Source organism: Festucalex cinctus, chromosome 1 (assembly GCF_051991245.1).
Source record: "Festucalex cinctus isolate MCC-2025b chromosome 1, RoL_Fcin_1.0, whole genome shotgun sequence".
Taxonomy (NCBI): Eukaryota; Metazoa; Chordata; class Actinopteri; order Syngnathiformes; family Syngnathidae; genus Festucalex; species Festucalex cinctus.
The window spans coordinates 46,573,417-46,597,708 of NC_135411.1; the positions used below are offsets into that span (position 1 = coordinate 46,573,417).

A 24,292-nucleotide genomic window follows, 5' to 3' on the forward strand; every position below is an offset into this window, starting at 1 on the left:
GCTTTAAGGTATATACAACACAGGTAAAATGTACCTTAGCATGCACGTTTTGAATGTATGTCATGTAGACTTTTTTTGCTTATTTATTTTTTTAATAACGTTTCGCGCATAACGCGCCTGCGCATTGACCTAAGGTTGTGCTGCTGTTTTCTGCTTTTGGGTCGAGCGGGTTTGCCTGGGAAATTTGGCTTCGCTTGGGAGAAGCAGCTGCCGGAGCAATGCTGCAAATGTGCAGGGCAGCGTATCGTACACGGCGACAAAAGAAACATTTGTGACATAAACAAATGTACATTCATTCGTTGTGCATGCGAGGCGAGGCTTTGATCTTGCGGTGGCTGATCGTGACTGATGTTCTCCAGTTTTGAGATGATCTACTTTTGTGATGGCGAAGGGGCTATTTCCACGGGCCTGGGTGAAGAAGTCATTCTATTTCCAGGTAAGACCGCTTGCTTTCGATATTGACGTGTGTGTGTGTTTTGAATATGAGTGTATAGTATCACATCAGGCTGACAGCTGGCGGTAAACTACTCATTCCTCGGTTGAATAATACCTGAGGAATGCCGATGAAAAATTGATCTCCTGACCCAAAAGCTTCATTGATCACATCCGAGATAAAGGGTTTGTTTAATCACAGTATCTGCAAGTGTAGGGACTGGAACACTGCACTATTGTGGTTTTAGAAAAACAACCCAGGGAGGCTTGAGGCTTCGTATACATATTGTGTCAAGCCACACACTTCTTCCCAGCATCTTGTAAAGTAGTTTTATGTAATTGTATTAAGTTAAAAGTTGTGTGATCTCTGGTGATTGAAATGGAACAAAGGAATAGTTCACATGAAACGGTCGGGAGTTCATAGAGTGCTATTTCAGTGTTTATCAATTTCAGTCCTCAGGCCCCCCTAGCCAGCCTGTTTTCCATGTCTCCCAATTCCCAATGCAGCTGATTCCAATGACAGCTAATCAACCAGTTCTGGAGAAGCCTGATAACGATCCTCACCTGCGTTGCAATTGGGAGACATGGAAAACAGGCTGGCTGGGGGCCCTGAGGACCAGAATTGAGAAAGACTGTGCTATTTGAAGGTTGTCATAAAGTGAGGCAGTTGGTGTGCGGAGTGACTGGGTGTGAGCTGTGGCCGCTAGCAGCTCTTGAATGAATGTGCATTTGGTTACCACCCATGGGATTAAAGAGGATCAGCAAATGTGTCATACTTTGACTACATATGAGGTTGTTACAATATACAAAATTTACACCAAAGGGTATAAGGAGTTGTGTCAGAAATGTTCCAGTTCTGGATCAAACCCAAATTACAACTATGAGTTTACCCGGTCAATATAGGCCAGACGATCAACCAGGACAACTTGTGGCTTCTTTACTGTGACAGTGTGCCTGCTTGGTATGTATTTGACAGTATCTGGCTGAGAAGAACATCGCCATGCTGGCACAGCCTCGCTACGCAACACCCATTTTGAAAACATGATGATAGAGTTGTGGAGGATCCTCAATGAATCCTTCCAAGAGGCCCAAAAAATGCTTGGGAAGGGTTAGTGTGTTCAGAACTTTCCACACTGCATTTATCAGTTACAGTTACAAATACCTTGTGCAGTCACCTGTACAGGAAGACACAAAGCAGGATGTACTTCCTGAGGAGACTGCGTTCTTTCAGCATCTGCAGCAAACTTTTGAAGATGTTTTACCAGTCTGTGGTTTCCAGTGTTCTCTTTTACACCGTGGTGTGCTGGGGGGGCAGCATATCCAAGAAGGACTTTCACAGACTGGACAAGCTTATCAGGCGGGCCGGCTTTGTGGTCGGCATGAAGCTAGACTTTCTGGTGACAGTGGCAGAGAAGAGAACTCTGGACAAACTGCTGGATATTATGGACAATACCAGCCACCATCTGCACACTGTCATCAGCATTCAGAGGAGCCTGTTCAGTAGAAGGCTGACGCTCCCCAAGTGCCGGACCAACAGACTAAAGTACTCTTTTTGTCCACCGTGCCATTGTACTCTACAACTCCTCACTTCGGGGGGGTGGGTGGATGTGTAGCGTGCACTTCACAAATATGGTACTTTACTGTACTTTAATTTATTTAATTAAATCTCCTGTGTAATAACCTTATTTATTTATTGAGTTATTATTATTATTATTATTATTATTATTAATAATTAAATCTCTGGTGTAATAACCATATTTATTGATTGATTGAATTATAATTTTTTTTTTTTCTGTTTTCATTGCTGCTGGACATGAAAATTTCCCAGAGGGAGCCATCCCAAAGGAATCAATAAAGTCAAGTCTAAGTCTATTAAATGAGCCGATATGAGCAAAAATATTTTTTTTTATTTTTATTTTTTTCATATCGGGTCCATTTCGGTTCTTGTAAAGTCCTTCAAAAACATACAAAAGTAAATGTTTATTATTATACAAAACAAATGAGAGTGGCACAGTCAACAGCAGTCAATCAACTACACTCTCATTCACTAATGTACACATCACTCACCTTTTAAAACCACACACATTCAAAGTCACAGATACTACAGTGTAGAATGGGAAGATGGTGACTGTGACTGGATCACTCTCCCAAATTAGCATAAATAATAAGATCTACATTTTATATTGGTACACCATAATCAGATAAATCTACCACTAAACCACCAGTGACTTGTTTAATAATGCAACATCTTTTTTTTTTTTTTTTTTTTATAATCAGATTACTTGGTGATATAACTGTAGAATAATTCTAAAAATACTTGATAGCTGCAGCCCTAGTTTATATTGAACATGCTGTACAACTTTGTTGTTTACATGTCTTAAGCTCGGTGTCTATGCTTTTAATTAGTAATAAATTTTTGCAAATACTGTTGTATTTTTTTTATTATGTTTTATTTATTTATTTATTTATTTATTTATTCTTCCCTTAGAGAGAGCTCAGAATTGTTCATTTGGTAGTCTTACCGATTCAACTTTTTTTTTTTTTTTTTTTTAAACGTATATGTGTGCGCGTATGTGCGTGCAAATACGTGTAAATTTATACTCATTAATTCACCTAAAACCTAATCCCATTACCCTTACCTGAACCGGATACTTAAGAGTCTCGCCAGAGTCGTGAGGTTCAGACGGTCAGGAAACCAGAGAAAAAGTCAGAAAAGATAAAAAGAAAAGAAAAGAAACTAAAATCCAGCACCAACCAAACACTTCCTGCCTTCCACATGGTTACAAAATCAGAGTCTTACGCCAACCCCAGAAACCTCTAAATTCCAACAAATTAAAGAGATCTCAAGAGACCAGAGGAAAATCTAAAGAGAGGAAGGAAGGATAGATGAGGCAGAGTGAGATCCACAGAAACCAGCACATCCAGTCCATCAAAGTGAAATCCAGCACCAACCAAACACCTCCTGCCATCCGCATGGTTACAAAACCAGAGTCTTACGCCAACCCCAGAAACCTCTAAATTCCAACAAATTAAGGAGATCTCAACAGACCAGAGGAAAAACTAAAGAGAGGAAGGAGGGAAGGATAGATAAACCAGAGTGAGATCCACAGACACCAACACCCACTGATTCAACAAGCAGTGGGAGGGTGAGGAAAATTCTGTTTGAATTTCAGTAGATGCTGATGTGATGGATCTGGCATGCATAATGACCGCCACCAAATAAAGGAGCCGTCAACCGCGGCCCAGCAAAGCGAGCAACCCCACCCCCCTCCGGAATCCCCCAAGCCGCGGCAGCACCAAGGCCACCCCCACGCCACCCGGGCGGATCCCGGTCGGCGAGCCAACCCAGACGCCCGGAGCACCCCCGCCCCGGCCCGCACCCCCGAGCCCAAGGCCACAGAACGAGGCCCGGCAGGCCCCCGCATTGCCCCACCGGATTCTAGGCAGAATTAAGTTGTCAAATTAAGATTAAAATATTCTATGTACATAGACCATGTTTGTTTAAATCTTGCTACTTGATTTTTATTTAAAGCAGAGATTTTTTCCATTAAGATATAATTTATTAGTAGGTTTAACCAGTGGTCGATATTTAGAGTGTTTATTTTTCCAATTGACAAGGATTGTTTTTTTTTATCAGTAGTAAGGGCTATAAGTCTAGATTGAGATTGTTTACATGGTAGATCAGTTGTTGTTAAGTCACCTAGTAAACACAATCTTGGAGATAAAGGAAGCCTACAGTTTAATGTATCAGCGAGCTTTTCCAAGACTTTAGTCCAAAAATATAGCACTATAGTACACGACCATAAAGTAGAGATGGGCCGATATTTGGCATATTGGCACATATCGGCATCTGCCTTTTTTTATTAATCTGACGGCCGATATAAGCGATCCATTTAAAACTGTCACTTTGCTTCGAATGCAACCGAGCGCAGCTCTGTATGTTGTGGAGTCTTTACTCCAGCATTGTTCCGCCCATAGCTGCATCTGATTGGTTAGCCGTCCAAGAGCCAGAACCAATCAGTGACAGCCATACATGGTCAGCTACAGTAGCTGGACTCACACACACGCAGCCACGGACGAGAGACACATGCTTCGAAGGTAAGTTAAAAGAGAAGAGACTCTACCTAACTTTTCACCAAGATAAGCACAGTGAATTGTGTTGTGTATTAAATGCGCTGTATGAATAAAGCTGCATTGCCTTGCATTGCATCCCCGCTAGCCTTCCAGGATAATCTACTTACTTAGCATGTTTAGCTTAGCAACAACCAGAAGCTAATTCGTTAGCCACTCGGGGAGATAATCAGACGCATTTTCACTTACATAAACAATGTTTCTTTCAACATCGATTGATCACTCTGATAGAGGGAGAGTGAAAGAAACGTGTGTTTTGCTGGGAAGCACGTTGACGCGATGGTGAGAGAATAGTGTGCGCATACACGCATCTCTAAGCTTAAAACACGTGAACCTGCAGAAACTGGCAGCGGTCCACCGCAACAATTTCTGTTTAACCAAGTTATTATTACTTTATTAAAACTTAAGTTATTTTTCTCTGCCTTTTTCTGCGTTGATTGGGACATCCCAAGTGGCAGAAAACTACATGATGAAATGTGTCCTGCAGCTGTCTTTTACTGCGCTAAAGCCAGCCGCCACTCGAAAAGACGAAGTCAAGACAGCCGCCCCAACGATTGTTAATACTGTGCATTACGGTAACATGCCGACGTGCCCCTGCGCTGGCCACCTTCAAAATAAAAGCTGCTCAACACCTGGTTTAGGGTTTAAAATAAAGAATCATAAAAAAATAACGGTTTGTTATTCCAGAACCAGACCAGTTCTAAGGGACACTACACCACCCCAGGTATCCAGCCAAAGTACTTTGAACAAAATCTGATGTTGCATTTCAAAATAAAACTCATTTGAACATTGCAATCTCGACTATAATCCCTGATTTCAAAAAATCATAAAAAATTCATGGTTTGTTATCCCAGGACCAGACCAGTTCTAAGGGACACGACACCATCCCAGGTATCCAGCCAAAGTACTTTGAACAAAATCTGATGTTGCATTTCAAAATTTTTGAAATCAGCAATAATAGTCGAGATTTAAATTTTCAAATGAGTTTTATATTGAAATGCAACATCAGATTTTGTTTAAAGTCCTTTGGTTGGATACCTGGGGTGGTGTAGTGTCCCTTAGAAGTGGTCTGGTCCTGGGATAACAAACCATGAATTTTTAATGATTTTTTGAAATCAGGGATTAATGTCGAGATTTCAATTTTCAAATGAGTTTTATTTTGAAATGCAACATCAGATTTTGTTCAAAGTACTTTGGTTGGATACCTGGGGTGGTGTACTGTCCCTCAGAACTGGTCTGGTCCTGGGATCACAAACCATGAATTTTTAATGATTTTTTGAAATCAAGGGATTATAGTCGAGATGTAACTTTTCAAATGAGTTTTATTTTGAAATGCAACATCAGATTTTGTTCAAAGTAGTTTGGTTGGATACCTGGGGTGGTGTACTGTCCCTCAGAACTGGTCTGGTCCTGGGATAACAAACCATGAATTTTTAAGGATTTTTTTAAATCAACAATAATAGTCGAGATTTAAATTTTCAAATGGGTTTTATTTTGAAATGCAACATCAGATTTTGTTCAAAGTAGTTTGGCTGGATACCTGGGGTGCTTTAGTGTCCATCAGAACTGGTCTGGTCCTGGGATAACAAACCATGAATTTTTAATGATTTTTTTAAATCTGGGATTATAGTTGAGATTAAAATTTTCAAATGAGTTTTATTTTGAAATGCAACATCAGATTTTGTTCAAAGTAGTTTGGCTGGATACCTAGGGTGCTGTAGTGTCCCTTAGAACTGGTCTGGTCCTGGGATAACAAACCATGAATTTTTAATGATTTTTTTAAATCAGGGATTAATGTCGGAAAATAAATTTTTCAAAAGTTTTATTTTGAAATGCAACATCAGATTTTGTTGAAAGTACTTTGGTTGGATACCTGGGGTGGTGTAGTGTCCCTCAGAACTGGTCTGGTTCTGGAATAACAAACCGTTGTTTTTTTATGATTCTTTATTTTAAACCATAAACCAGGTGTTGCTCAGCTTTTATTTTGAAGGTGGCCAACGCAGGGGCACGTCGGCACGTTACCGTAATGCACAGTATTAACAATCGTTGGGGCGGCTGGCTTGACTTCGTCTTTTCGAGTGGCGGCTGGCCTGACCGCAGTTGTCTTTTGACAGTTCTCTTGTGAGAGGAGCATGATATTGCTGTTCTATACTTGATCATAAGATTATCAATATTGTCTTATAATAACAATAATCATAATGACACGGTCTACATGAACTGAATGGTTGTTCAGGGATGAATGAATAGATCTCATATTGCAATTATTATTATTTTTACTGTAGTAATATATAATAATAATAATAATAATAATAATAAGTAATGCCACAGCGTAGTTTTGAATAACAGGGTTCCTGCTATCACGTTAAAATATAAAAATGTAACTTTTAGATAATAAAACTGCAAACATCCCAAATACTGTGAAGGTAATGTCATGTGGTCCCCATATTTAATTCCCCTTCAACTTATTGCAGATGGAAGGAAAAAAGAAAAGAAAAGTGCAGTATGGGATCATTACACTCAGCCAACATCAGGGAAGGCAGTGTGTAATACATGCACTGAAAGTGTCAGCTTGGGAGCAACAACAGGGAAAACCAAGAATACATCAAACTTGTGGACCCATCTAAGGAATCATCACCCTGACTTTTATGATACAGCAATGATAAAACGGAAATCTGATTTTCATGAAGCTGAAACAACTCTATCTCAGCCAACAATAGAGGACATGTTTCAAAAACACAAAAAGTGGACAAACTTAGATGACAGGTCAAAACTAATGGACAAACTAGTCTTAGAAATGATAGTCACTGACAACCAGCCATTCACGATAGTGTCTGATGTTGGCTTTAAGCGCCTCATGGCAGTAGCAGAACCACGATATGCACTGAAAAGTGACAAATATTACAGAACTCAGAAGCTACAGGAAATCCACAGCAAGATTGTGGAAAAGATCAAAGCCTTGATTAAACCAGAAAATAGTGGCTACTCTCTTTCCTTCACTACAGACTGCTGGACTGGCGTGACAGAGTCTCTCATGAGCCTGACATGCCATTTCATTGACGCTGAATGGACAAGAAAGCAGGTGGTCTTAAACACAAGAGCAATGCATGGGTCCCACACAGGAGAATACTTAAAAGACACATTCCTCAATATGCTTGAGGAGTGGAATATAAACAAAGACCGTGTATTGTTAGTGCTTCGAGACAGCAGAGCAAATATTGTAAAGGGATTGAAGCTCGCTGAAGTGCCAAACCTCAGCTGCACGGCACACGCCTTACAGCTTGTGGTGAATGATGGACTGGCAAGTCAAAGAGCCATCATAGATGTAATTGCAATGCTTAAGAACTGTGCCACACATTTTCACCACTCCATTCTGGCCAAACAACGCTTGCAAGCCATTCAGAAGGAACTATGTCTGCCAGAGCACAGCATAATCCAGGCTGTTCCAACAAGGTGGAACTCAACGCTCCATATGTTGCAAAGAGCGCTGGAGCAAAAGCGTGCGCTTACCGTCTACTGTGGTGAGCATGGAGGATTTGCAGGTCCCACTGCTAACCAGTGGGACCTTGTGTCCAATTTAATCGAAGCCCTTCTCCCAATAGAGGAAGTGACACTGCAGGTTAGCCACAGCAACTCCTCAGCATCCTGCATTATTCCATGCCTGACTGTGCTGAAGATGCTTCTGGAAGATGATGAGGGACCTTCCACAAAAGGCATCCAAATGCTCAGACAAGCCATGAAGGAGAGCATCCACAAACGTTTCTCAAATGTAGAGGACACAAAAATGGTGGTGCTTGCCTGTCTCTTAGATCCTCGGTATAAGAGTCATGCATTTTCCGCTGCCACAACACTGAGCAAGGCCAAAGGTTGGTTGAAAGAGGAAGTGGATGCTACCACACAACAGACCACTGAAGAAGAGCAAGCTGCCACAGAACGAGCCAGTTGTGAGATGCTGGGGGCAGCTGCACATGAGAATACCAAAAAAAGGAAATGGCAACAGACAAAACACACATCCTACCACAGCAAGGTTGATGAAATGTTCAGTTCTCTTTTGGAACCGCACACTGACCCGCTGTTGCTGACCAGTGTCTGTGTTGAGGATGAGCTTCATATCTACCTCAAGGAGCCAGTGATCGACAGGCATAAAGGTGATCCGCTTCAGTGGTGGAGACAGAATGAATGGCGCTTCAAGCTACTTGCAAAACTAGCACGGAGGTTTCTTTGTGCACCACCTTCATCAGTCCCAAGCGAACGTGTCTTTAGTGAAGTCGCTACAATTTATGAGCCTAAGAGAAGCCGTCTCACTGGAGATCATGCTGAACAACTCTGCTTTTTGCACCACAATATGGTCTTACTCAATTGGGACTACTAATTGATTTTGGACTCACATTTCTGTGCAATTTTTATTTAAATGTTTTATTTACTTCAGAAAACTTCAGGGAGCTATTTTATTTATTTTAATTTTAGTTCGTTTTATAAGAGGACTTTGGGAGCATTTTGCACTTTTTGTTTTAAACTTTATAAACAAAGATGTGAAAGAGGTTGAAATGAAACACTAGTTTCGAAAATTTCAGGGTACTATATTAATTAAAAAATTCTGTTACAAGAGATGCTGCCGACATGGAGAACTCCCTGCACTTTCAGTTCACGTTATAAGAGATGCTATGTTACTGACCCTGGCAACTCCCTGCACTTTTTTTTTTTTTTTTTTACTTTAAAAAACTTCAGGATGATGTACTTGTGAAAATATTTTCATTGAACCCTGGAAACGTGGTGCATTTTTTTTGTTTTTCTATTTTAAACAAACATAAGAAAAAGACTTAACATTTATATTTACTTTGTAAAGCACTTTATTAGTTAGTTTTTTCATTTAACTTTATAAAACATGCTGATGAGCCTTGATGTCTTTTGTTTCAAACGAAAAAGGAAAAGAGAAATGTACATTTTTGAAAAGCTGCTGTTTAATAAACATATGCCTCTGTGGCATTTAAATGAAGTTAAGTGTTGAGGTTTGCATTATTCAAAAATTTGGTGCCAACATTTTAACTTTTACTGCAAATGAATATCGGCTATCTGCCTCCTTGACTACCGATAATCGGAATCGGCATCGGCCCTGAAAAAAGCATATCGGTCTATCTCTACCATAAAGCATGAAGATAAGTGTCGGCAGTGTTTTGTGAGCACTGGAGACAAATATCGGAGTCAGAGAGTCCCATTTTTTTCATCATATATTGCATAATATATGTTCTATGAAGTATCTTATATTGGATAAGTTGCAAATTTGTCTGTTTGGTCATTTTAAATACATTTTCACAGATTTGGGTCCAAAAGTCTGGTTCCGGAACTATAGACAAGTCTTTTTCCCATTTTAAAGTGGGTAAATACATTTTATCTGTATATAAAAGTAGCTTATATATTTTTGATATTTTCTTTATTGTTGTTGGAGAAAGCTTTATAATATCTTTAGCGAAGACAGGCAGTTGGAGCGTATCCTGAAGTGTTGGGATTTGTTTCTTAACCATATTTTTAACTTGCAGATAATGTAAGAAATTTCTGTTTTTATTTCATATTTTTGGACCAAGTTTATATACGATATAAACATATTATCTGAGAAGAGATGATGAAGGTGTGTAATTCCTTTCTGCTCCTATTCCTAAATGGAATGACTGATTATTAAGTTGAAAGTCGGGGTTATGCCAAATGGGAGAGAGCCCACAGGGCGCCAATTGGGAGTTTGTAATTTCTAATGCCTTCCACCAGGCAGTCAGGCTGGCGGCTATCATTGGGTTTTTAAAACAATTATGTCGTTTTATCGATTTTGTAATAAAGAGTAAATCTGAAAGTCTAAGATTATTACAATCCTTCTGCTCCAATTCCAACCAACAGTTAGTATCTCTGTTGGGTTGTGTCCATAGCACAATATATTGTAGTTGATTAGCTATATAATAGTACATAAAGTTTGGTGCCTCTAAACCTCCTTTAGATTTACTTTCCTGAAGAGTTGATAGACTAATCTTTGCTTCTTTTTTTTTTTTTTTTTTTAATTCCAATAGAATTTTATGATAGAGTCCAGCGATTGGAACCAGTTAGACATAGGTTTAAATGGAATCATTGAAAATAAATAATTTATCTTTGGTAAAACTTTCATTTTTATAGTGGCTATTCGTCCTATTAAAGAGATAGGAAAATTATTCCAGTGCTCCAGGTCACTACGGATACTATCCAATAATGGTAAAAAATTTAAATAAGTCAATTTAGGTGAAATTTTAACACCTAAGTATTTTAAATTACCTGTAGGAAATGAGTAGTGTGGATCCTGACTTGTGGGGTTCCATTAATTTTCTGTAATAGGTAGTAATATTGATTTTGTCCAGTTACAGTAAAACCTCCGCTGACGAACGCTTAAGCTCACGAACTTTTCGCCTCAAGAACATTAAATTCGCGAGCATATAGTCAGTCTCTGCTGACGAACTAGTTTTCGGCGGACGAACCAAACCACGCGGTCGAACAGCGCCACGGTGGCGGCCACGAGAAGCTGACGCACGCTCACGGCGTCCCAGTTCGTCACCCCCTTTCTTTGAGTGCGGACGCGGTTTGTGTTTGATAGACATTTTGGACCATATTGAGTGTACTTTTGCTATTATGGGACCGAAAAAGACCCCACCACAGGCTAGTGTTAAGCCTAAGAAGACATTAAAGAAAATTCCGATCGAGCAGAAGAAGGATATCATTGAAAAACACGAACGAGGTGTGTGTTTGTGTGACTTAGCGTAAGTGGAGTGATGTGCAAGCTTTCATCGAACAGTACCATTCAGAAAAGACTGTGGCTATGAGAATCATCAACATGATGAATGATAATGTGATGCCTCAGTTTCGTAAGACCTTACAACTCAGAAAGCAACAGGTGTCAATTAAGAGGTTTTTAGTCCGCAAAAAGGATAAAGAGTCTCCTTCTAAGAAGCAAAGAAGAGAAGCCACACCGGAGGTTGAGTTACCTACAGTCCTTATGGAAGGTGACTCTCCTTCCAAACGGTAACTCCCTCCCTCCCCTCCATCCTCCTCCCACTCCATTCCATCAAGTCATCAACTACCATCACAAAGGTAAATAAAACGACTTTATTATACAGTACAGTTTATTTCTTTAATTACAATACAATAGCACATTTATTATACATAAAATAAGGTATATTTTTGTGTAGTTTTAAGGCTTATTTAGTAGAAAATTATGTTTTATGGGGACCTGGGAACGGATTATTCTCATTTTAATGGTTTCTTATGGGAAATAAATGTTCGGAAGACGAACTTTTCACCTTACACACACTTTCTGGGAACCAATTATGTTCGTGAGCTGAGGTATCACTGTAATAGAATAATCTGATAAGTGAGAGAATTTAGTTATTAAGTCAAATGCTTCCCCTAACGAGATCGCAGGTTCTTCTAATAGAGTAATATATCATCGGCATATAGATTAATTTTATGTTCTATTGTCCCGGAGTGGATTCCTTGAATCAGTCTATCCTGACGTATAGCTAGCGCAAGCGGCTCAATAAATATCGCAAATAATAAAGAAGACATTGGGCATACTGTTTTATTGTCATGTGATGTTGCCTGCATCAGATTGAACGTCAAATCTACTCAATATTGGAAACGGAGGCCAAATATGATTATATTGTCAACGTCAAGTTTTCTTCTCCGGTGATAACTCCCTCCCCTCATGCCCACATTCATTCTTTACATGCTCATCTTTTCAACGCTGAGTTGTTTCACATTGTCACCCAAAAGCTACATAAAGTACTGTGTATCTGGGTCAACTCGAAACCTTTCACTTATTTTTGCAGTCCTCTTGACATTTCTACAACAGGTCATGTGCCTCTAATCTATAAAGAAGAACCCAGACTTGAGTTAATACAGTAATAGTTTCCCCAGCCCTTTTTTTTTTTTTTTTTTTTTAATTTAAAGCTCAAGAACAAAATTAGAAATGGAGTTCCTCTCACCCAAGCTGCAGTAGAATAATCACAGGCCCTCAAATACAAGTAAAACCATCCCTGCCTTACTGGACACATTGTGTTGAGAGTTGAAACAAGAAATTTGCATTATCCTCAGAGCACTTTAACACCAACCATATTTCTTATGGAAGTCATAAACTGTTGGTGACACAAGCTTGACCATTTGTCGCTCTGTTTTTTGCTAAATAGTGCGCATCATTGGTCACCAGACTGCTGGCGGCGACACCATCAGAAGCACTGACCTACATTTACAATCTAAATTCAAATTCAGTATGTTGTTCCATGACATTTTATTTTTTACCAACGGTCTATTCTTTTCATTTTATAGTAATTCTCTAGGCTGCAGTTCTTCCAGTACGTTTGTGGATGCTACAGTCTTTATCTATTTTGTCCGATCAGATTTCAGCCTCTCCATATGCCACGTTAGTCTAATCTGCACAGGACCTTTACAATCAGTAGCGTCATTCTCAAGGGCTGGAAAGAAAAGAAAAAAAACTCCATGATTTCTACTGTTTGTAACAATTGGCCTACAGCCAAAGAATTAACCACTATGCCGATAGAAAATGTATTCAAACAAAAGTTACATAAGTGTGAGCCACGACAAAACAACTCCAAAGGCAACAAAAAACAATGACAAACAGTTGTCACGAGAAGAAACATGCTTCTTCCACTGGAACCACACCTCAATACCAGCAAAGGCTGATTAGCAACAGGTGCAGCTAGTTGATTGCAGGTAGGTGTGGCTGGAGATTCCACCCATCGATTAACCAAGCAGACTGTGGGCAGAGAGGAAAAACATGACACAGCAGGCCAAAACCCAGAGCCTGGCACCACTAGTGGTGCTTCCACTTGGTTGACATTCTCATTATTATTTTCCAAAATGGTCCATCATGTACTAACATGCCACAATGCAACACTATACAAGAGGACATTTGTCAGACCTGAAGAGTGACAAAGGCACCAATCATATTTTTACAGTGAGTGACAAGTAGTATGATCTGTACTGCTTGACTTTTTTTTTTTTGCTAGCTTCTTAATACTGATAAAGTGGCAACCCAAGTCACCATGCTGGTACCATAGCGACTCAGTTATCTGATCAAGGGTGATCACATGGTGAAAATGTTTCATCAAGAGTATGAACAAACGTCTGCAAATAATGAAAAGGCATTGGGGCCTTGAGATATGAGTTTAATTTGTTACCTGACCATGCTTGTAATTCAGACATTTGCATGGCAAGTCATCTTACTTTTTAAGGAGAGAACAAAAAAAGCGAGGTATAAAATACAGGAATGGCATCATTAAGTAGAGTTAAAATAGAATTCTAGAAATGGTAATATAATTAAAAATACAATTTTTGTCATGCTTTGACTGGAGATTCAGCTCCTGTCCAGTTTATCAGTATGGCAGTAAATTATTTTTCGCAGAGGATAAAGAATATATTCCTGTGAGTATTGTTATATGGTCTGTCTAAATGTGTAGTTATACCATTTGCTTCATTGCTTGAAGGGTAACAACAACAAGGGGCCACAATAATTAGGGTAAACAACAAACGTAGAAAACCACATCTGATTTGCACTGCAAATCAGGGTATAATGTTCTAATAAAAGACACCCACGGGATAAAGGTTTACATTACAGTGATACCTTGACTCAAGAGTGACCTGGCGTGTAAATTTTCAAGATATGACGTGGCGAGTAGGGGTGGGACGATACGGGTAAACCACGATTCGATACTAGTGTTGTTCCGATACCAATACTAGTATCGGCAGAGGTGCCGATACTGCATTAAAACAGTGGTATCGGTATAGGTGAGTACTCACAAGTAACATGCCAATACCATTAATTCCAACACTAATATAGGATTTTGGATGCAGCATCTTGTGTCTTGCTCGTGCACGACATTCACTGATATGTGACATGCTCACTGCATGCCGATCTAAGATATCCTATTGGCCCTTGAAAGCTCTGAACCAATGGCAGGACAGCTTTTTCATGTTGAGGGGAAAAAAAACACCTTAGGTATCGGTATGGTATCGGTATCGGCCGATACAGCAAAGCTGGGTATCGGAATCGGTATCGGGGGCCAAAAAAACGGTATCGGAACAACACTAATCGACACTATGACGATATTTGGCTCTCAATATCGATATCACGATACATGATATCTACGATTTCTGATATATTGTCAAAAAATTTTTTTGCATTATATCACGATATGTTACTGAAAAAGCCAATAAATGTCCATAAAAAGGAAAATGTCTAATTATGCATTTATTCAATGCCAAAACTTCGTACAATGTACAAAGTTTAGCATAGTGCGTCACTGCCTCTTAGTCTTTTCACTGTAAACATTGTAAAGTGAGACAAATGAAAGTGCATAAACATTTATAACATAACACTGCACAACTGGACACATTATATCGATATGTATCTTCAGTGTATCGATAATTTATTGCAACAGAGCACAACAATATATTGCAATATCGATTTTCTTTTTCTCCCACCCCGAGTGGCGCGCAAAAAATGGAGTTAGGGATTCTTTGTCTTGTTGATTTGGTTACTCCAAGTTCAAAACTCTGCTCTACTGTCAGGGCTCAATTTTGGTGCCCCTGATGTTTTCCTTGCATTTGTTGCCCCTGGGTTCTGTAATGTCTGGGGTCACGCCAAGGTTAAGTTTGAGTTAATGTCCTGTTAAGTTGGGTTCACGATCGTGAGGTTGTGTCTGTTTTGTATTGATAGAACAAGTGTCTGTTTTGAACTGATGTAACTATCATGTAACCATCATCTAGATTCAACTAGTTTTAGGCTATGTGATGTCAATCTTTAATCATTTAGGTGATGTCTGGACCTATGTGATGTTGTTCTTTAGTCCTTTACTTGCTACAACCAATCAGGTCGATTCACTGTCTGTAGGTGCAGTCTGAGAATTGTGTGTGTTTTGCAGGATTATTGCTTTCTGTTCTCTGTGCAACTCTCTTTGTTTCTCGTCTAGTCAAGTTCATTCCATGCCTCTCAATGTGAATAAATAGTTAAAACCTTAATTGTGTCTGCACTTTGTGATCCAACCTTCAGCACATGACAGGTTCCATCTTGAGAAACCATAGTGTTTCCTTTGTCCCACAAAATAAAATGGACACTTTCTCCTTAAAGCCACTTTTGGCCAAGTCATCTGTCGAACTTTGGTTTTTCAATTGGACAGTGATTTTTAAATTGGACTGGCAAATTGGTGCTGTTGTTAAAGTCATCTTTTTTTTCCTTTCTTTTATATATATATTAGACTGCTGACAAAAGTAAAGCCTTACATTTCACAACCACACTTAAACAGTATTCCATGGCTTCGTTACATCTCAGATGGATTACTGTAAAGTCACATTATTTTTGAGCTGCAGCTGTGGTTGTTTTTAAAGTTTCCTAAAAATAAATTTGAATTGTCTGTCTCTGCAGGCTCGTATCTCCTTTGTAAGGGTGAAGTACTTGTTCCTGACTTGGCTGACGGTGCTGGTGGGAAGCTGGGTATTCTACGTGCAATACTCGGCCTACACGGAGCTTTGCAGAGGACACCAGTGCAAAAACGCCATTGTGAGTTATCGATTAGCTTATGCTTGTTTTGCGACCTTGTGGTCTTCAAATTGATTTTTGAAATGCACACGCCGCCACATTGTGAAAGCTTGTCGATGATTTTACACAATGTGTTGGCTGGTTATCTGGGTCAGTGTTGTTTTATTGGCCTCCCACTAATTGTACTGCCCTGCCTATAGAATAATTAAAGTTAAACTCATTTATTAACTTCAAGCTGCTGGTCAAGGTTCACAAGGTAAACACACACCTTTAGGCCTGGTACCCGTGTAAGGAAATTATTTTCAATGTTATATTTATGTTTCTGTGACAGACCCCACACATTAAAAAAAAAAATAATAATCCAGGAGTTTTATTAGAGAATTGTTTTATGTATAATTTAAAGAGAGTTGTACCAGTAATAATAATCAGTGCAAGGATATCAGATTTATGGAAATTAAATATGACAACCATGATAGCCTTTAATTGTCCTAAAGCTCAGATAGGAAGCTGTAAATAGATAAACGAGCTCAATCCAAACATTTGTTTAAGGCAGCAGGTGCTTCTGACCTGTTGGTGAATAAACCTGACGACAGACTTGTGTATTCTCTTCACCTTAAAGTGTGACAACTACAGGAGAGGAATTATTGACGGCTCGGCCTGCAGCAGCCTTTGTGAGAAAAACACATTCTACATGAGCAGATGTCTGTCAACAGTCCCAAACAACCAGGTAGGGACGGTTTTCCTTATCCTACCACCAGTACTGACACTACACTTTACAATTTAAATTCTAATATTTGTCCCGTGAAATTGTATTCTTTTATTTCCACCAGTCTATTCTCTGACTTTTGTAGCGGTTTCTCTTTGCTGAACTGATTCCAATACATTATGTGGATGTTAGATTTATTTATTGTTTTTTTTTGTCCAATCAGCTTCAGCCTCTATGTGTTGCCGCGCTAATCTAATCTGCCCAGGCCTTTCACAACCAGAAATACTGGACCCAGTCAATTCAACTATATTAAAATTGAACTGTTTCTCTCAGATTCCTCGCACACAACCACAACATCGGCATGTTTGCTTCCTTATTCATGATTAAAACACTTGCTGTCGCTGTTTTAACAGGTATACACAGGAAGTTGGGGAGATCACGAAGGGATCATTCGCTGTCATGTGGGCAAAGTAACGCACTACGAGATTGGCGAGGAGCCAGAGCCTCACAGGGAGACGCCTGCATTCGATACCCCCACCATAGGCACCTCCGTGGAGAAGTTCAGAGAGATGGTCTTTAATCACCTCAAGGTAAAAAAATAAATTTAAAAAAATGCTAAGGTAAGTTAGATATAATTTCACTGTCGGAGTTCATTAAAGCATATAGTAATTGTCTCACTTGGGACCTTGTTGTGCGTGTCGTTTCTAGTCCAAGCTTGGAGATCAGCAGACCAACCTGGGCAGTCTGGTGAGCGTGATCCTGTCAGTAGCGGACGGCAACAAAGACGGAAAAGTGTCCCTGCCTGAAGCTCGCTCCATGTGGGCCCTCCTGCAGATTGACGAGGTTGAATAACACCACATTAATCTTTACATTGGGGTTGTAGGTGTGGTTGGGATCTAGCCAACTTGACTTGAAAATGTATTTTCAGAAGATAGAAAATGAGCTCAACTCAATCACGAGTCAACTTGGCTGCATTGATTTTAATTCCAAGAACAAGACGGTGAGGATGTATACTTTGAGTCTGTACTTCTATTTAAGTACAGATTATGAGTACATTTGCCATCTTTGACATGTTTAAAAAGTCAAGTCATAATTTGGCTTGGCTACTTTGACTGGAGTAACATTTCACCATGAGTATTTATACTTTGACTTTGTACTGCTATTTACATAGAGTCTGAGTAGTTTTGTCAATTATGAGTATTCTTAAAAAAAGTACTTTTACTGAAGTCAAAAATTGACTCGACTTAAAGTCACAGTGTGTAATAAGTAGGGTTGCCAACTGTCCCGTATTAGTCGGGACGCCCCGTATTTTTGGGCTAAATTGTTATGTCCCGTACGGGACCTCAAAAGTCCCGTAAAATAATTCTCAATTCTTACCCCGGGTTTTCACTGGATGCGGTTGCGGTGCGGTTGCGGTGCGGTGCGTCTTGACTGCGTGCTCCGGACGGGTCAATTTTTTTGTCAATCCACACCGGCTCCGCACAGCTGCGGTCCGGCAGCTCCGTCGCCGCCCACTTCCCAACGTGTCTCGCGGGACCGCGCGCGCGCGATCATGTGGCATTTCACAACGACAAACGTACAGAAAGTCTGTGCTCAACAGAGAAGCAGAAAGAGAGGTGGACTTCTTTTGATTTAACTTTTTCTTCTTCTTCTGCTATGAGATTCCATGCAGCATCCTTTTTTTGGTTGTCCTTGTGAAGTATATTAATAACGAGAGTCGGGTCAGTGCGGGTCCACTCTTTATTTCTGTCTTCCCCGTCCGGCTGCCGCTCAGTACGGCAAGCGAGACGGGCACAACAAGCAATCGCGAACATCAAACTCACAATACATTACAGTCCTTATAAAAAGGATGTGCCGTGTCATATATTATTTTGTGGTTTTCCACCTCCAATATAAACCTCTCCTCGTCCATGTTCGCTGGTGTCTAAACCGTGAATGAGCACATGGCCCGGCGACGCCCACGTCACGTTTTGCTGAAAAACTTGCGAAATAGGAGCTGGCGAGTGTTTTATTCTGAAAGGTAACCGGAAATTTATTTTGAAACTGCCTCGGTCTTCCTGTCCCGCTCGATGTGTTTTTTGCTAGCTTGCCATTTGCCGGAGGCCTACCGCTGCGGCGTCCGGCAAAAATAGAAAATAGGTCTATCCTTGCGGAAGGCTTGCGGCACGCCGCAGGCCTTCCGCAGTCGACACGCAACGCACCCGCAAGCGGTGTAAACTGCACCATTCGAATGAATGGAATCTAATTGCTTGCGTCGCCGGACCGCACCGCAACCGCACCGCAACCGCAACCGGTGAAAACCCGGGGTTACAGGGAATGCAGCAAACGGCATCTTTGCCATTTTTGGACCACGGCTACTCCCATACAATTGACAAGGAAGTTGCTCGTAGCCAATAAAATGAGTCGCTGGGTGTGACGTTATGTGGAGATCTTGCAAGGTAAGAGAGGAAACTAGAGAGAGAGAGAGAGGCATTTCCTGGTTTCGTCACAGCTTCATGTCGCCTACACTCTAAACGCCGATCTTAATACTTCGGCTGTGAACGTATCATACCGTGCCGTGCACCTATCTCTTATTTCAGGATGAGAAAGTTGGCAACCCTAGTAATAAGTGACCACTAAATGTCGCTATAGCATAGAGTGCAGCCCAAGTGCATGCATTTAGAAGCACACACACTGTTATCAATTCATATTTTGCGTTTGCAAGCAAGCATCTCGGTGAGCGATGGCGACTTGGCAGCCGGTGTGAAGTCCAGTGAGCAACGCCGAAAGACCGAGCGAGCCGGATTTCGCCAGAGCAGCTAACGAGTGGCTAGCGAGTTAGTCAGAGCCATAGGCTGGAGTGGCTAACTAGAAGCTAGCGGGGGAAGCTTGTACTAAAAAAAAAACAAAAAAACAAAACAAAAACAGCTAATTAAAGGGGTGACAAGCGACGGTAGCCCGGATCACGGGACTCGGTGACGACCACCTGCAGGCCCCGGCGGTGGAAGGTAAGCAGTGGTCGACCCATTGCGTCCGACACTTGATGCTACTACGTTCGCGAAGTTGTCTTTTGGGCATCTATATCTCTTGCAAGGTGAGACTCCAGCCATATAGTATAATTAGTAATCGATCACTAGACCTACGACTATATTAAAAAAAATAATAATAAAATACATTGATGATGAACTAATTCTCATTTAGAAACATGACCTGGACAAGAGGCCGCAACAGGAACATCCAACACAATACACAAGCGTAAAAATAAAACACGAAAGCAAAACATAAGTACAAACAAAGAAGAGGACACTTGTGCTTATATTTAACAAGAACAGGTGTCAACTACAAATTCCTGAATCTGTTCTGTAGGGTGTTCCAATCATTTGCTGCTGCGAATCGAAAGGAATTACAGCCAAATGTTGTGTTTTTAAATGTATTATTAGTTCACCACTAGATGGCGCTAAAAATCAGCCTCTGTTGCTTTAATTGACTTTTATTGGAGTACCACTTGGATGTGAGGATTTGTACTTGGACTCTACTAAGTTGTACTTCAATACACAATCGTGTGAGTACTTTTGCCACCTCAAGTACTTTTACTCAAGTCATAATTTGATACTTACATACTTTTGATGTTCTGATCATTATGAATATGTGTACTTTGTTCTTGTTGAGGCATAAAACAAAACTTGTAGAAGCACTTTGCTAGCTGACAGTGTGTTTACGTGTTGTGCTCTCAGGTGCTTGTGGGCCTGCTGCTTCAGGAGCGCGGTCACACCCCTCGCCTCCTCGGCTTCTGCGGCGACCTCTACATGACCGAGAGGGTCCCCCACGGGCCCCTGTACGGTTTCTCCATGCCCTGGCCGCTGGTCTCTTGGGTCCCCGGCAGCTTGCAACGCACCATGGACCAGTGGTTCGCTCCCTCGTGGCCCCGCAAAGCCAAAATCTCCATGGGCTTGCTGGAGCTGGTGGAGGACATCTTCCACGGCACGTACGGCAGCTTCCTCATCTGCGACCTGGCGGCGGCTCGCTTCGGCTACACCGACGGCCACGAACTGCGTCTCACCGACGCCCGGGCCGTGGTGCCCGAAAGCCAGTTCCGGCGGGGCATGCGGGCGCTGCGCTGCGAGACGGACGCCGACTGCGTGTACGGGACGGACTGCCGGACGTCGTGCGACGCCGTGGAGAAACGCTGCAAGGTGGAGCCCGTGCGGCCCAATTTGGCCAAAGCGTGCAGTATGCTGAAGGACTACCTGCTGCACGGGGCACCGTCTGCCCTGCGAGAGGAACTGGAGAGGCAGCTGTACGCCTGCATGGCCCTCAAGGGCGACGCCGGGCAGCTGAACATGGAGCACTCGCTGCTCCTCAACAACTTGAAGGCTCTGCTGTGGAGACAGATCTCGCACACTAAGGACTCGTAACCGGGATCTGACAAATGCTGTGATACAAATACTGTATGTAAACAAAAGCACATTTTTTCCAGTTATTTCATGTTAGGGATGTTGGGCCTTGGATTTCAACGTTTGGGATGAACTGAAAATGCTGATATGGCTCATATGGCCTTTTTTCTTTTGTTTAGCTTTAATTTAATTAGTCATTTCAGCCCTAACTTTCTTTCAAATTCTCAATGCCGTGCTTTCTTTTTCAGCTTTCTTTTGTAGTCGAGTTATTCAAATTATTCGATTTAATAGTTTCTGCCCTAATTTGTTTCCATACTTTTTGCACAATTTGCTGTTCTCTAGCAAGTTGCTGTACAAAAGAGAAACTGGAAGCGTCACAAAAAGACATCGAAATGGATGACCTTGGAAATTTTCATGGATCAAACTGTTTTCAATGTTGTGATTCCGCTCCTTGTTAGAGAACAGCGAGCTGCGTGAAAAGTACTGAAACATTAAAAACTGTTGGCCATTGCGTGAAGGTGAATTAAGTTCTCCTTTAAAAAGTTACGTTCATCCTGAAATTTCAACCCAAATCCCGAATATCCCTAATGTCTTGTCAGTAGTTAATAATGACATGATACACATGGGCAAACGTTACAAGGCTTCCCTGGGTAATGAATCATATCCCTTTTAGTCCTATCTGAATCAAATGTTTTTGACAATTGTATGCAAACTTTTTTTTTTTTTAACTTCCATTAGACGTAATAACAATGTGACCCATTACTTTTGCCCATATTGTATAGATTCATCATAGATGCGGCATATTTGAGAACTTAGTTGCTTCTTACAATTTGGAAACCTTGCTGGGACACTCATTCAGGAGTACACAAGACTTGTTTGTATTTTTTTTTTCGTAATATTTGGGTTTATGTAGTATTGAGATAATGCAAGGTCCCTATTTAATGTGATGACTTTTGCATGCTTATTTTTGCTAAATGTATTTAACATGTTGGAACTAAGCAAGTTAGGTACTTGTATAGAAAAGTTCGACATGATTACATGTGAAGGTTTTTTTTTTCTTTTTTTTTTCTATTACATTGTCAAAACATTTGACACTGGTTCACGCTGGGTATTGTTGCAAATTTGGAAGGCAAATTATTCCTCTTCAATGTCCCACTTTCAATGGATTCAGTACTCAGTGGGATATTTTGGGCATTGCAAAGCAACAGAGTGGTCAAGCTACTACAAAAGCACAATCACTACCTAGTGACACTACTAGGCAGCTGTTCCTCTCGAGCCTTGGGCCATGATACGTGTGAACACATGAAGTTGATTAATGATCACAGAGCTGTATAGTCATTTGTGAATGTTTGCCAATTATTTTTCCCTCTAGAAAAAGACTGACCTATGGTACTGCATCCGTTTGTGGGTTTTGCCCATCACAGTGCCATCAAACACATGCTGAGTCTTTAACCAATCATGTGGCTGCACTTGAATGCTGAATAGAAATGTACAAGGTGTATTTGAGGCACAGCTGATATGAAGTAACTTTTGAAAATGTGTCATGCTCTTGACAAGCTGAAAGGAGTGCTCAGTGCTGCTGTGTGGACTAAGATGTTTAAACAGAAAAACACATGCATGATTTTGCACAACTGAGAATACAGTACACACTATTTTGCTGTCTACACGCCTTGTTTCTTGAGTCACCAAGTGAGAAAACTACATTCACTAGTTGCAAAGTGGGCTTAAACCTGGTACACATATAAGGATTTTTCAAATCTTAAAAGATTTTTCATCTTTGTCAGATGCCACACACACATATAAAAAATCGGGCATTTAACAGCTTTGGTCGTATTGTGTGTAAAGTGCGCAGATAATATCATCACAGTTCCCTCACAAACATAAAGATTATCATCTCAACACTGGTCAAGATTCCAGTCCTCCGTGAGACCTCTCGCATAATTATACGTGAGCTAATCAAAACAGGAAGTGGAATTACTCAACTCAACTTTATTTATAAAGCGCTTTAAGAACAGGCATTGCTGTATACAAAGTGCTGTACATAAACACCTGATATACAGTACTTAGTAGGGAGCAGTGCAAAGAAAAAGTAGTATATGCATTGCTCTACCTAATGGAGTATGCTGAACAACTTCTGTTGAGATCTGTGGCGAAGTTGCTGCTACTGATCTTGCTGGCGCTGGGCTAATCTTAATCATCAGAATTGATTCAAGCCTAAACTGTAAAACCAAGTCTCGACCCTCAGTCTTGAGTTGTGAGGACCGACCAAAATGTCTCCACAAAAATGTAATTTTTGAACTGCTGGTTAAAAATTCATTTTGGTTCTCAATGTACACGCACATTTAGACCACAAAACCACGGAATGAATGACTATCAATAAAATGGCAATGTTAGAAGCTGGTAAATGTTAACCTCATTCTCTCCATGCTGAATAAAAGAACGAAAGGCTAATTACAACTCGTGTCACTACATTTTAAAGTAGGCTAGTGTAGCCAGCCACCTAAGGTGTAGCTACTCTGATGTGTCACCCTTCTACTAATAAGTAATCAAGAAAGAATGCAAGAAATAGATCAGTCAATGTCTCTCAGGTGCATCAACTATTCAAATCTGCTCAATTTTGGTTTCATTTAAGTTTTGACGAGATTGGCGACAGCAACTATGCTTTGAGTAAAGGAAAACCTCTAACGGAAATAAGACACACTGACAAGCGAACAGTTGAAAATGTATAACATGTATTGGATTTGTTTTTTTTTTCTTTAAGTGTGAATACAGTGCTTTAACTGGATTTCATTAACCAAAAATATGAACAACAATATGGCCGCTTCTTGTGAAAAGGGCATGTGCCAGGGCACCCATAGATCCATAGGGTAGTTGAACGCTAAATCATTTTATGGTTCAAGGCCAAGGAATTTTCTGGCCCTTGTACCAGTAGATCCTGAAGACTCTGAGGCTGCTCTGTCATTCTGATGATGAAATTGGGTATCTTGATTATCTGCCCAAACAAGCAGAGTTGTATGGTTGAATCTATGGATGAAGATGAGCTGCCCTCAACCAGCACACCTGCTAAGAGGAAGAGAAAGGGGGGGGGGG

At 40.7% G+C, this 24,292-nt stretch overlaps 1 protein-coding gene and 1 long non-coding RNA gene across 2 annotated transcripts; both read left to right on the plus strand.

The window, feature by feature from the left end:
- On the plus strand, positions 1-22,864 carry dipk1aa (divergent protein kinase domain 1Aa). The gene is made up of 6 exons (XM_077537924.1): positions 1-436; positions 16,010-16,144; positions 16,743-16,850; positions 17,243-17,419; positions 17,538-17,672; positions 20,543-22,864. Exons 1-6 carry the CDS (start codon positions 383-385, stop codon positions 21,221-21,223), a joined length of 1,290 nt encoding a protein of 429 aa, XP_077394050.1. The 5' UTR covers positions 1-382; the 3' UTR covers positions 21,224-22,864.
- On the plus strand, positions 4,498-9,556 carry LOC144031140 (uncharacterized). Its single transcript, XR_013287453.1, has 2 exons — positions 4,498-4,530; positions 7,035-9,556. It is a non-coding gene; the product is annotated as an uncharacterized LOC144031140 (long non-coding RNA).
- Positions 22,865-24,292: the final 1,428 nt, after the last annotated feature.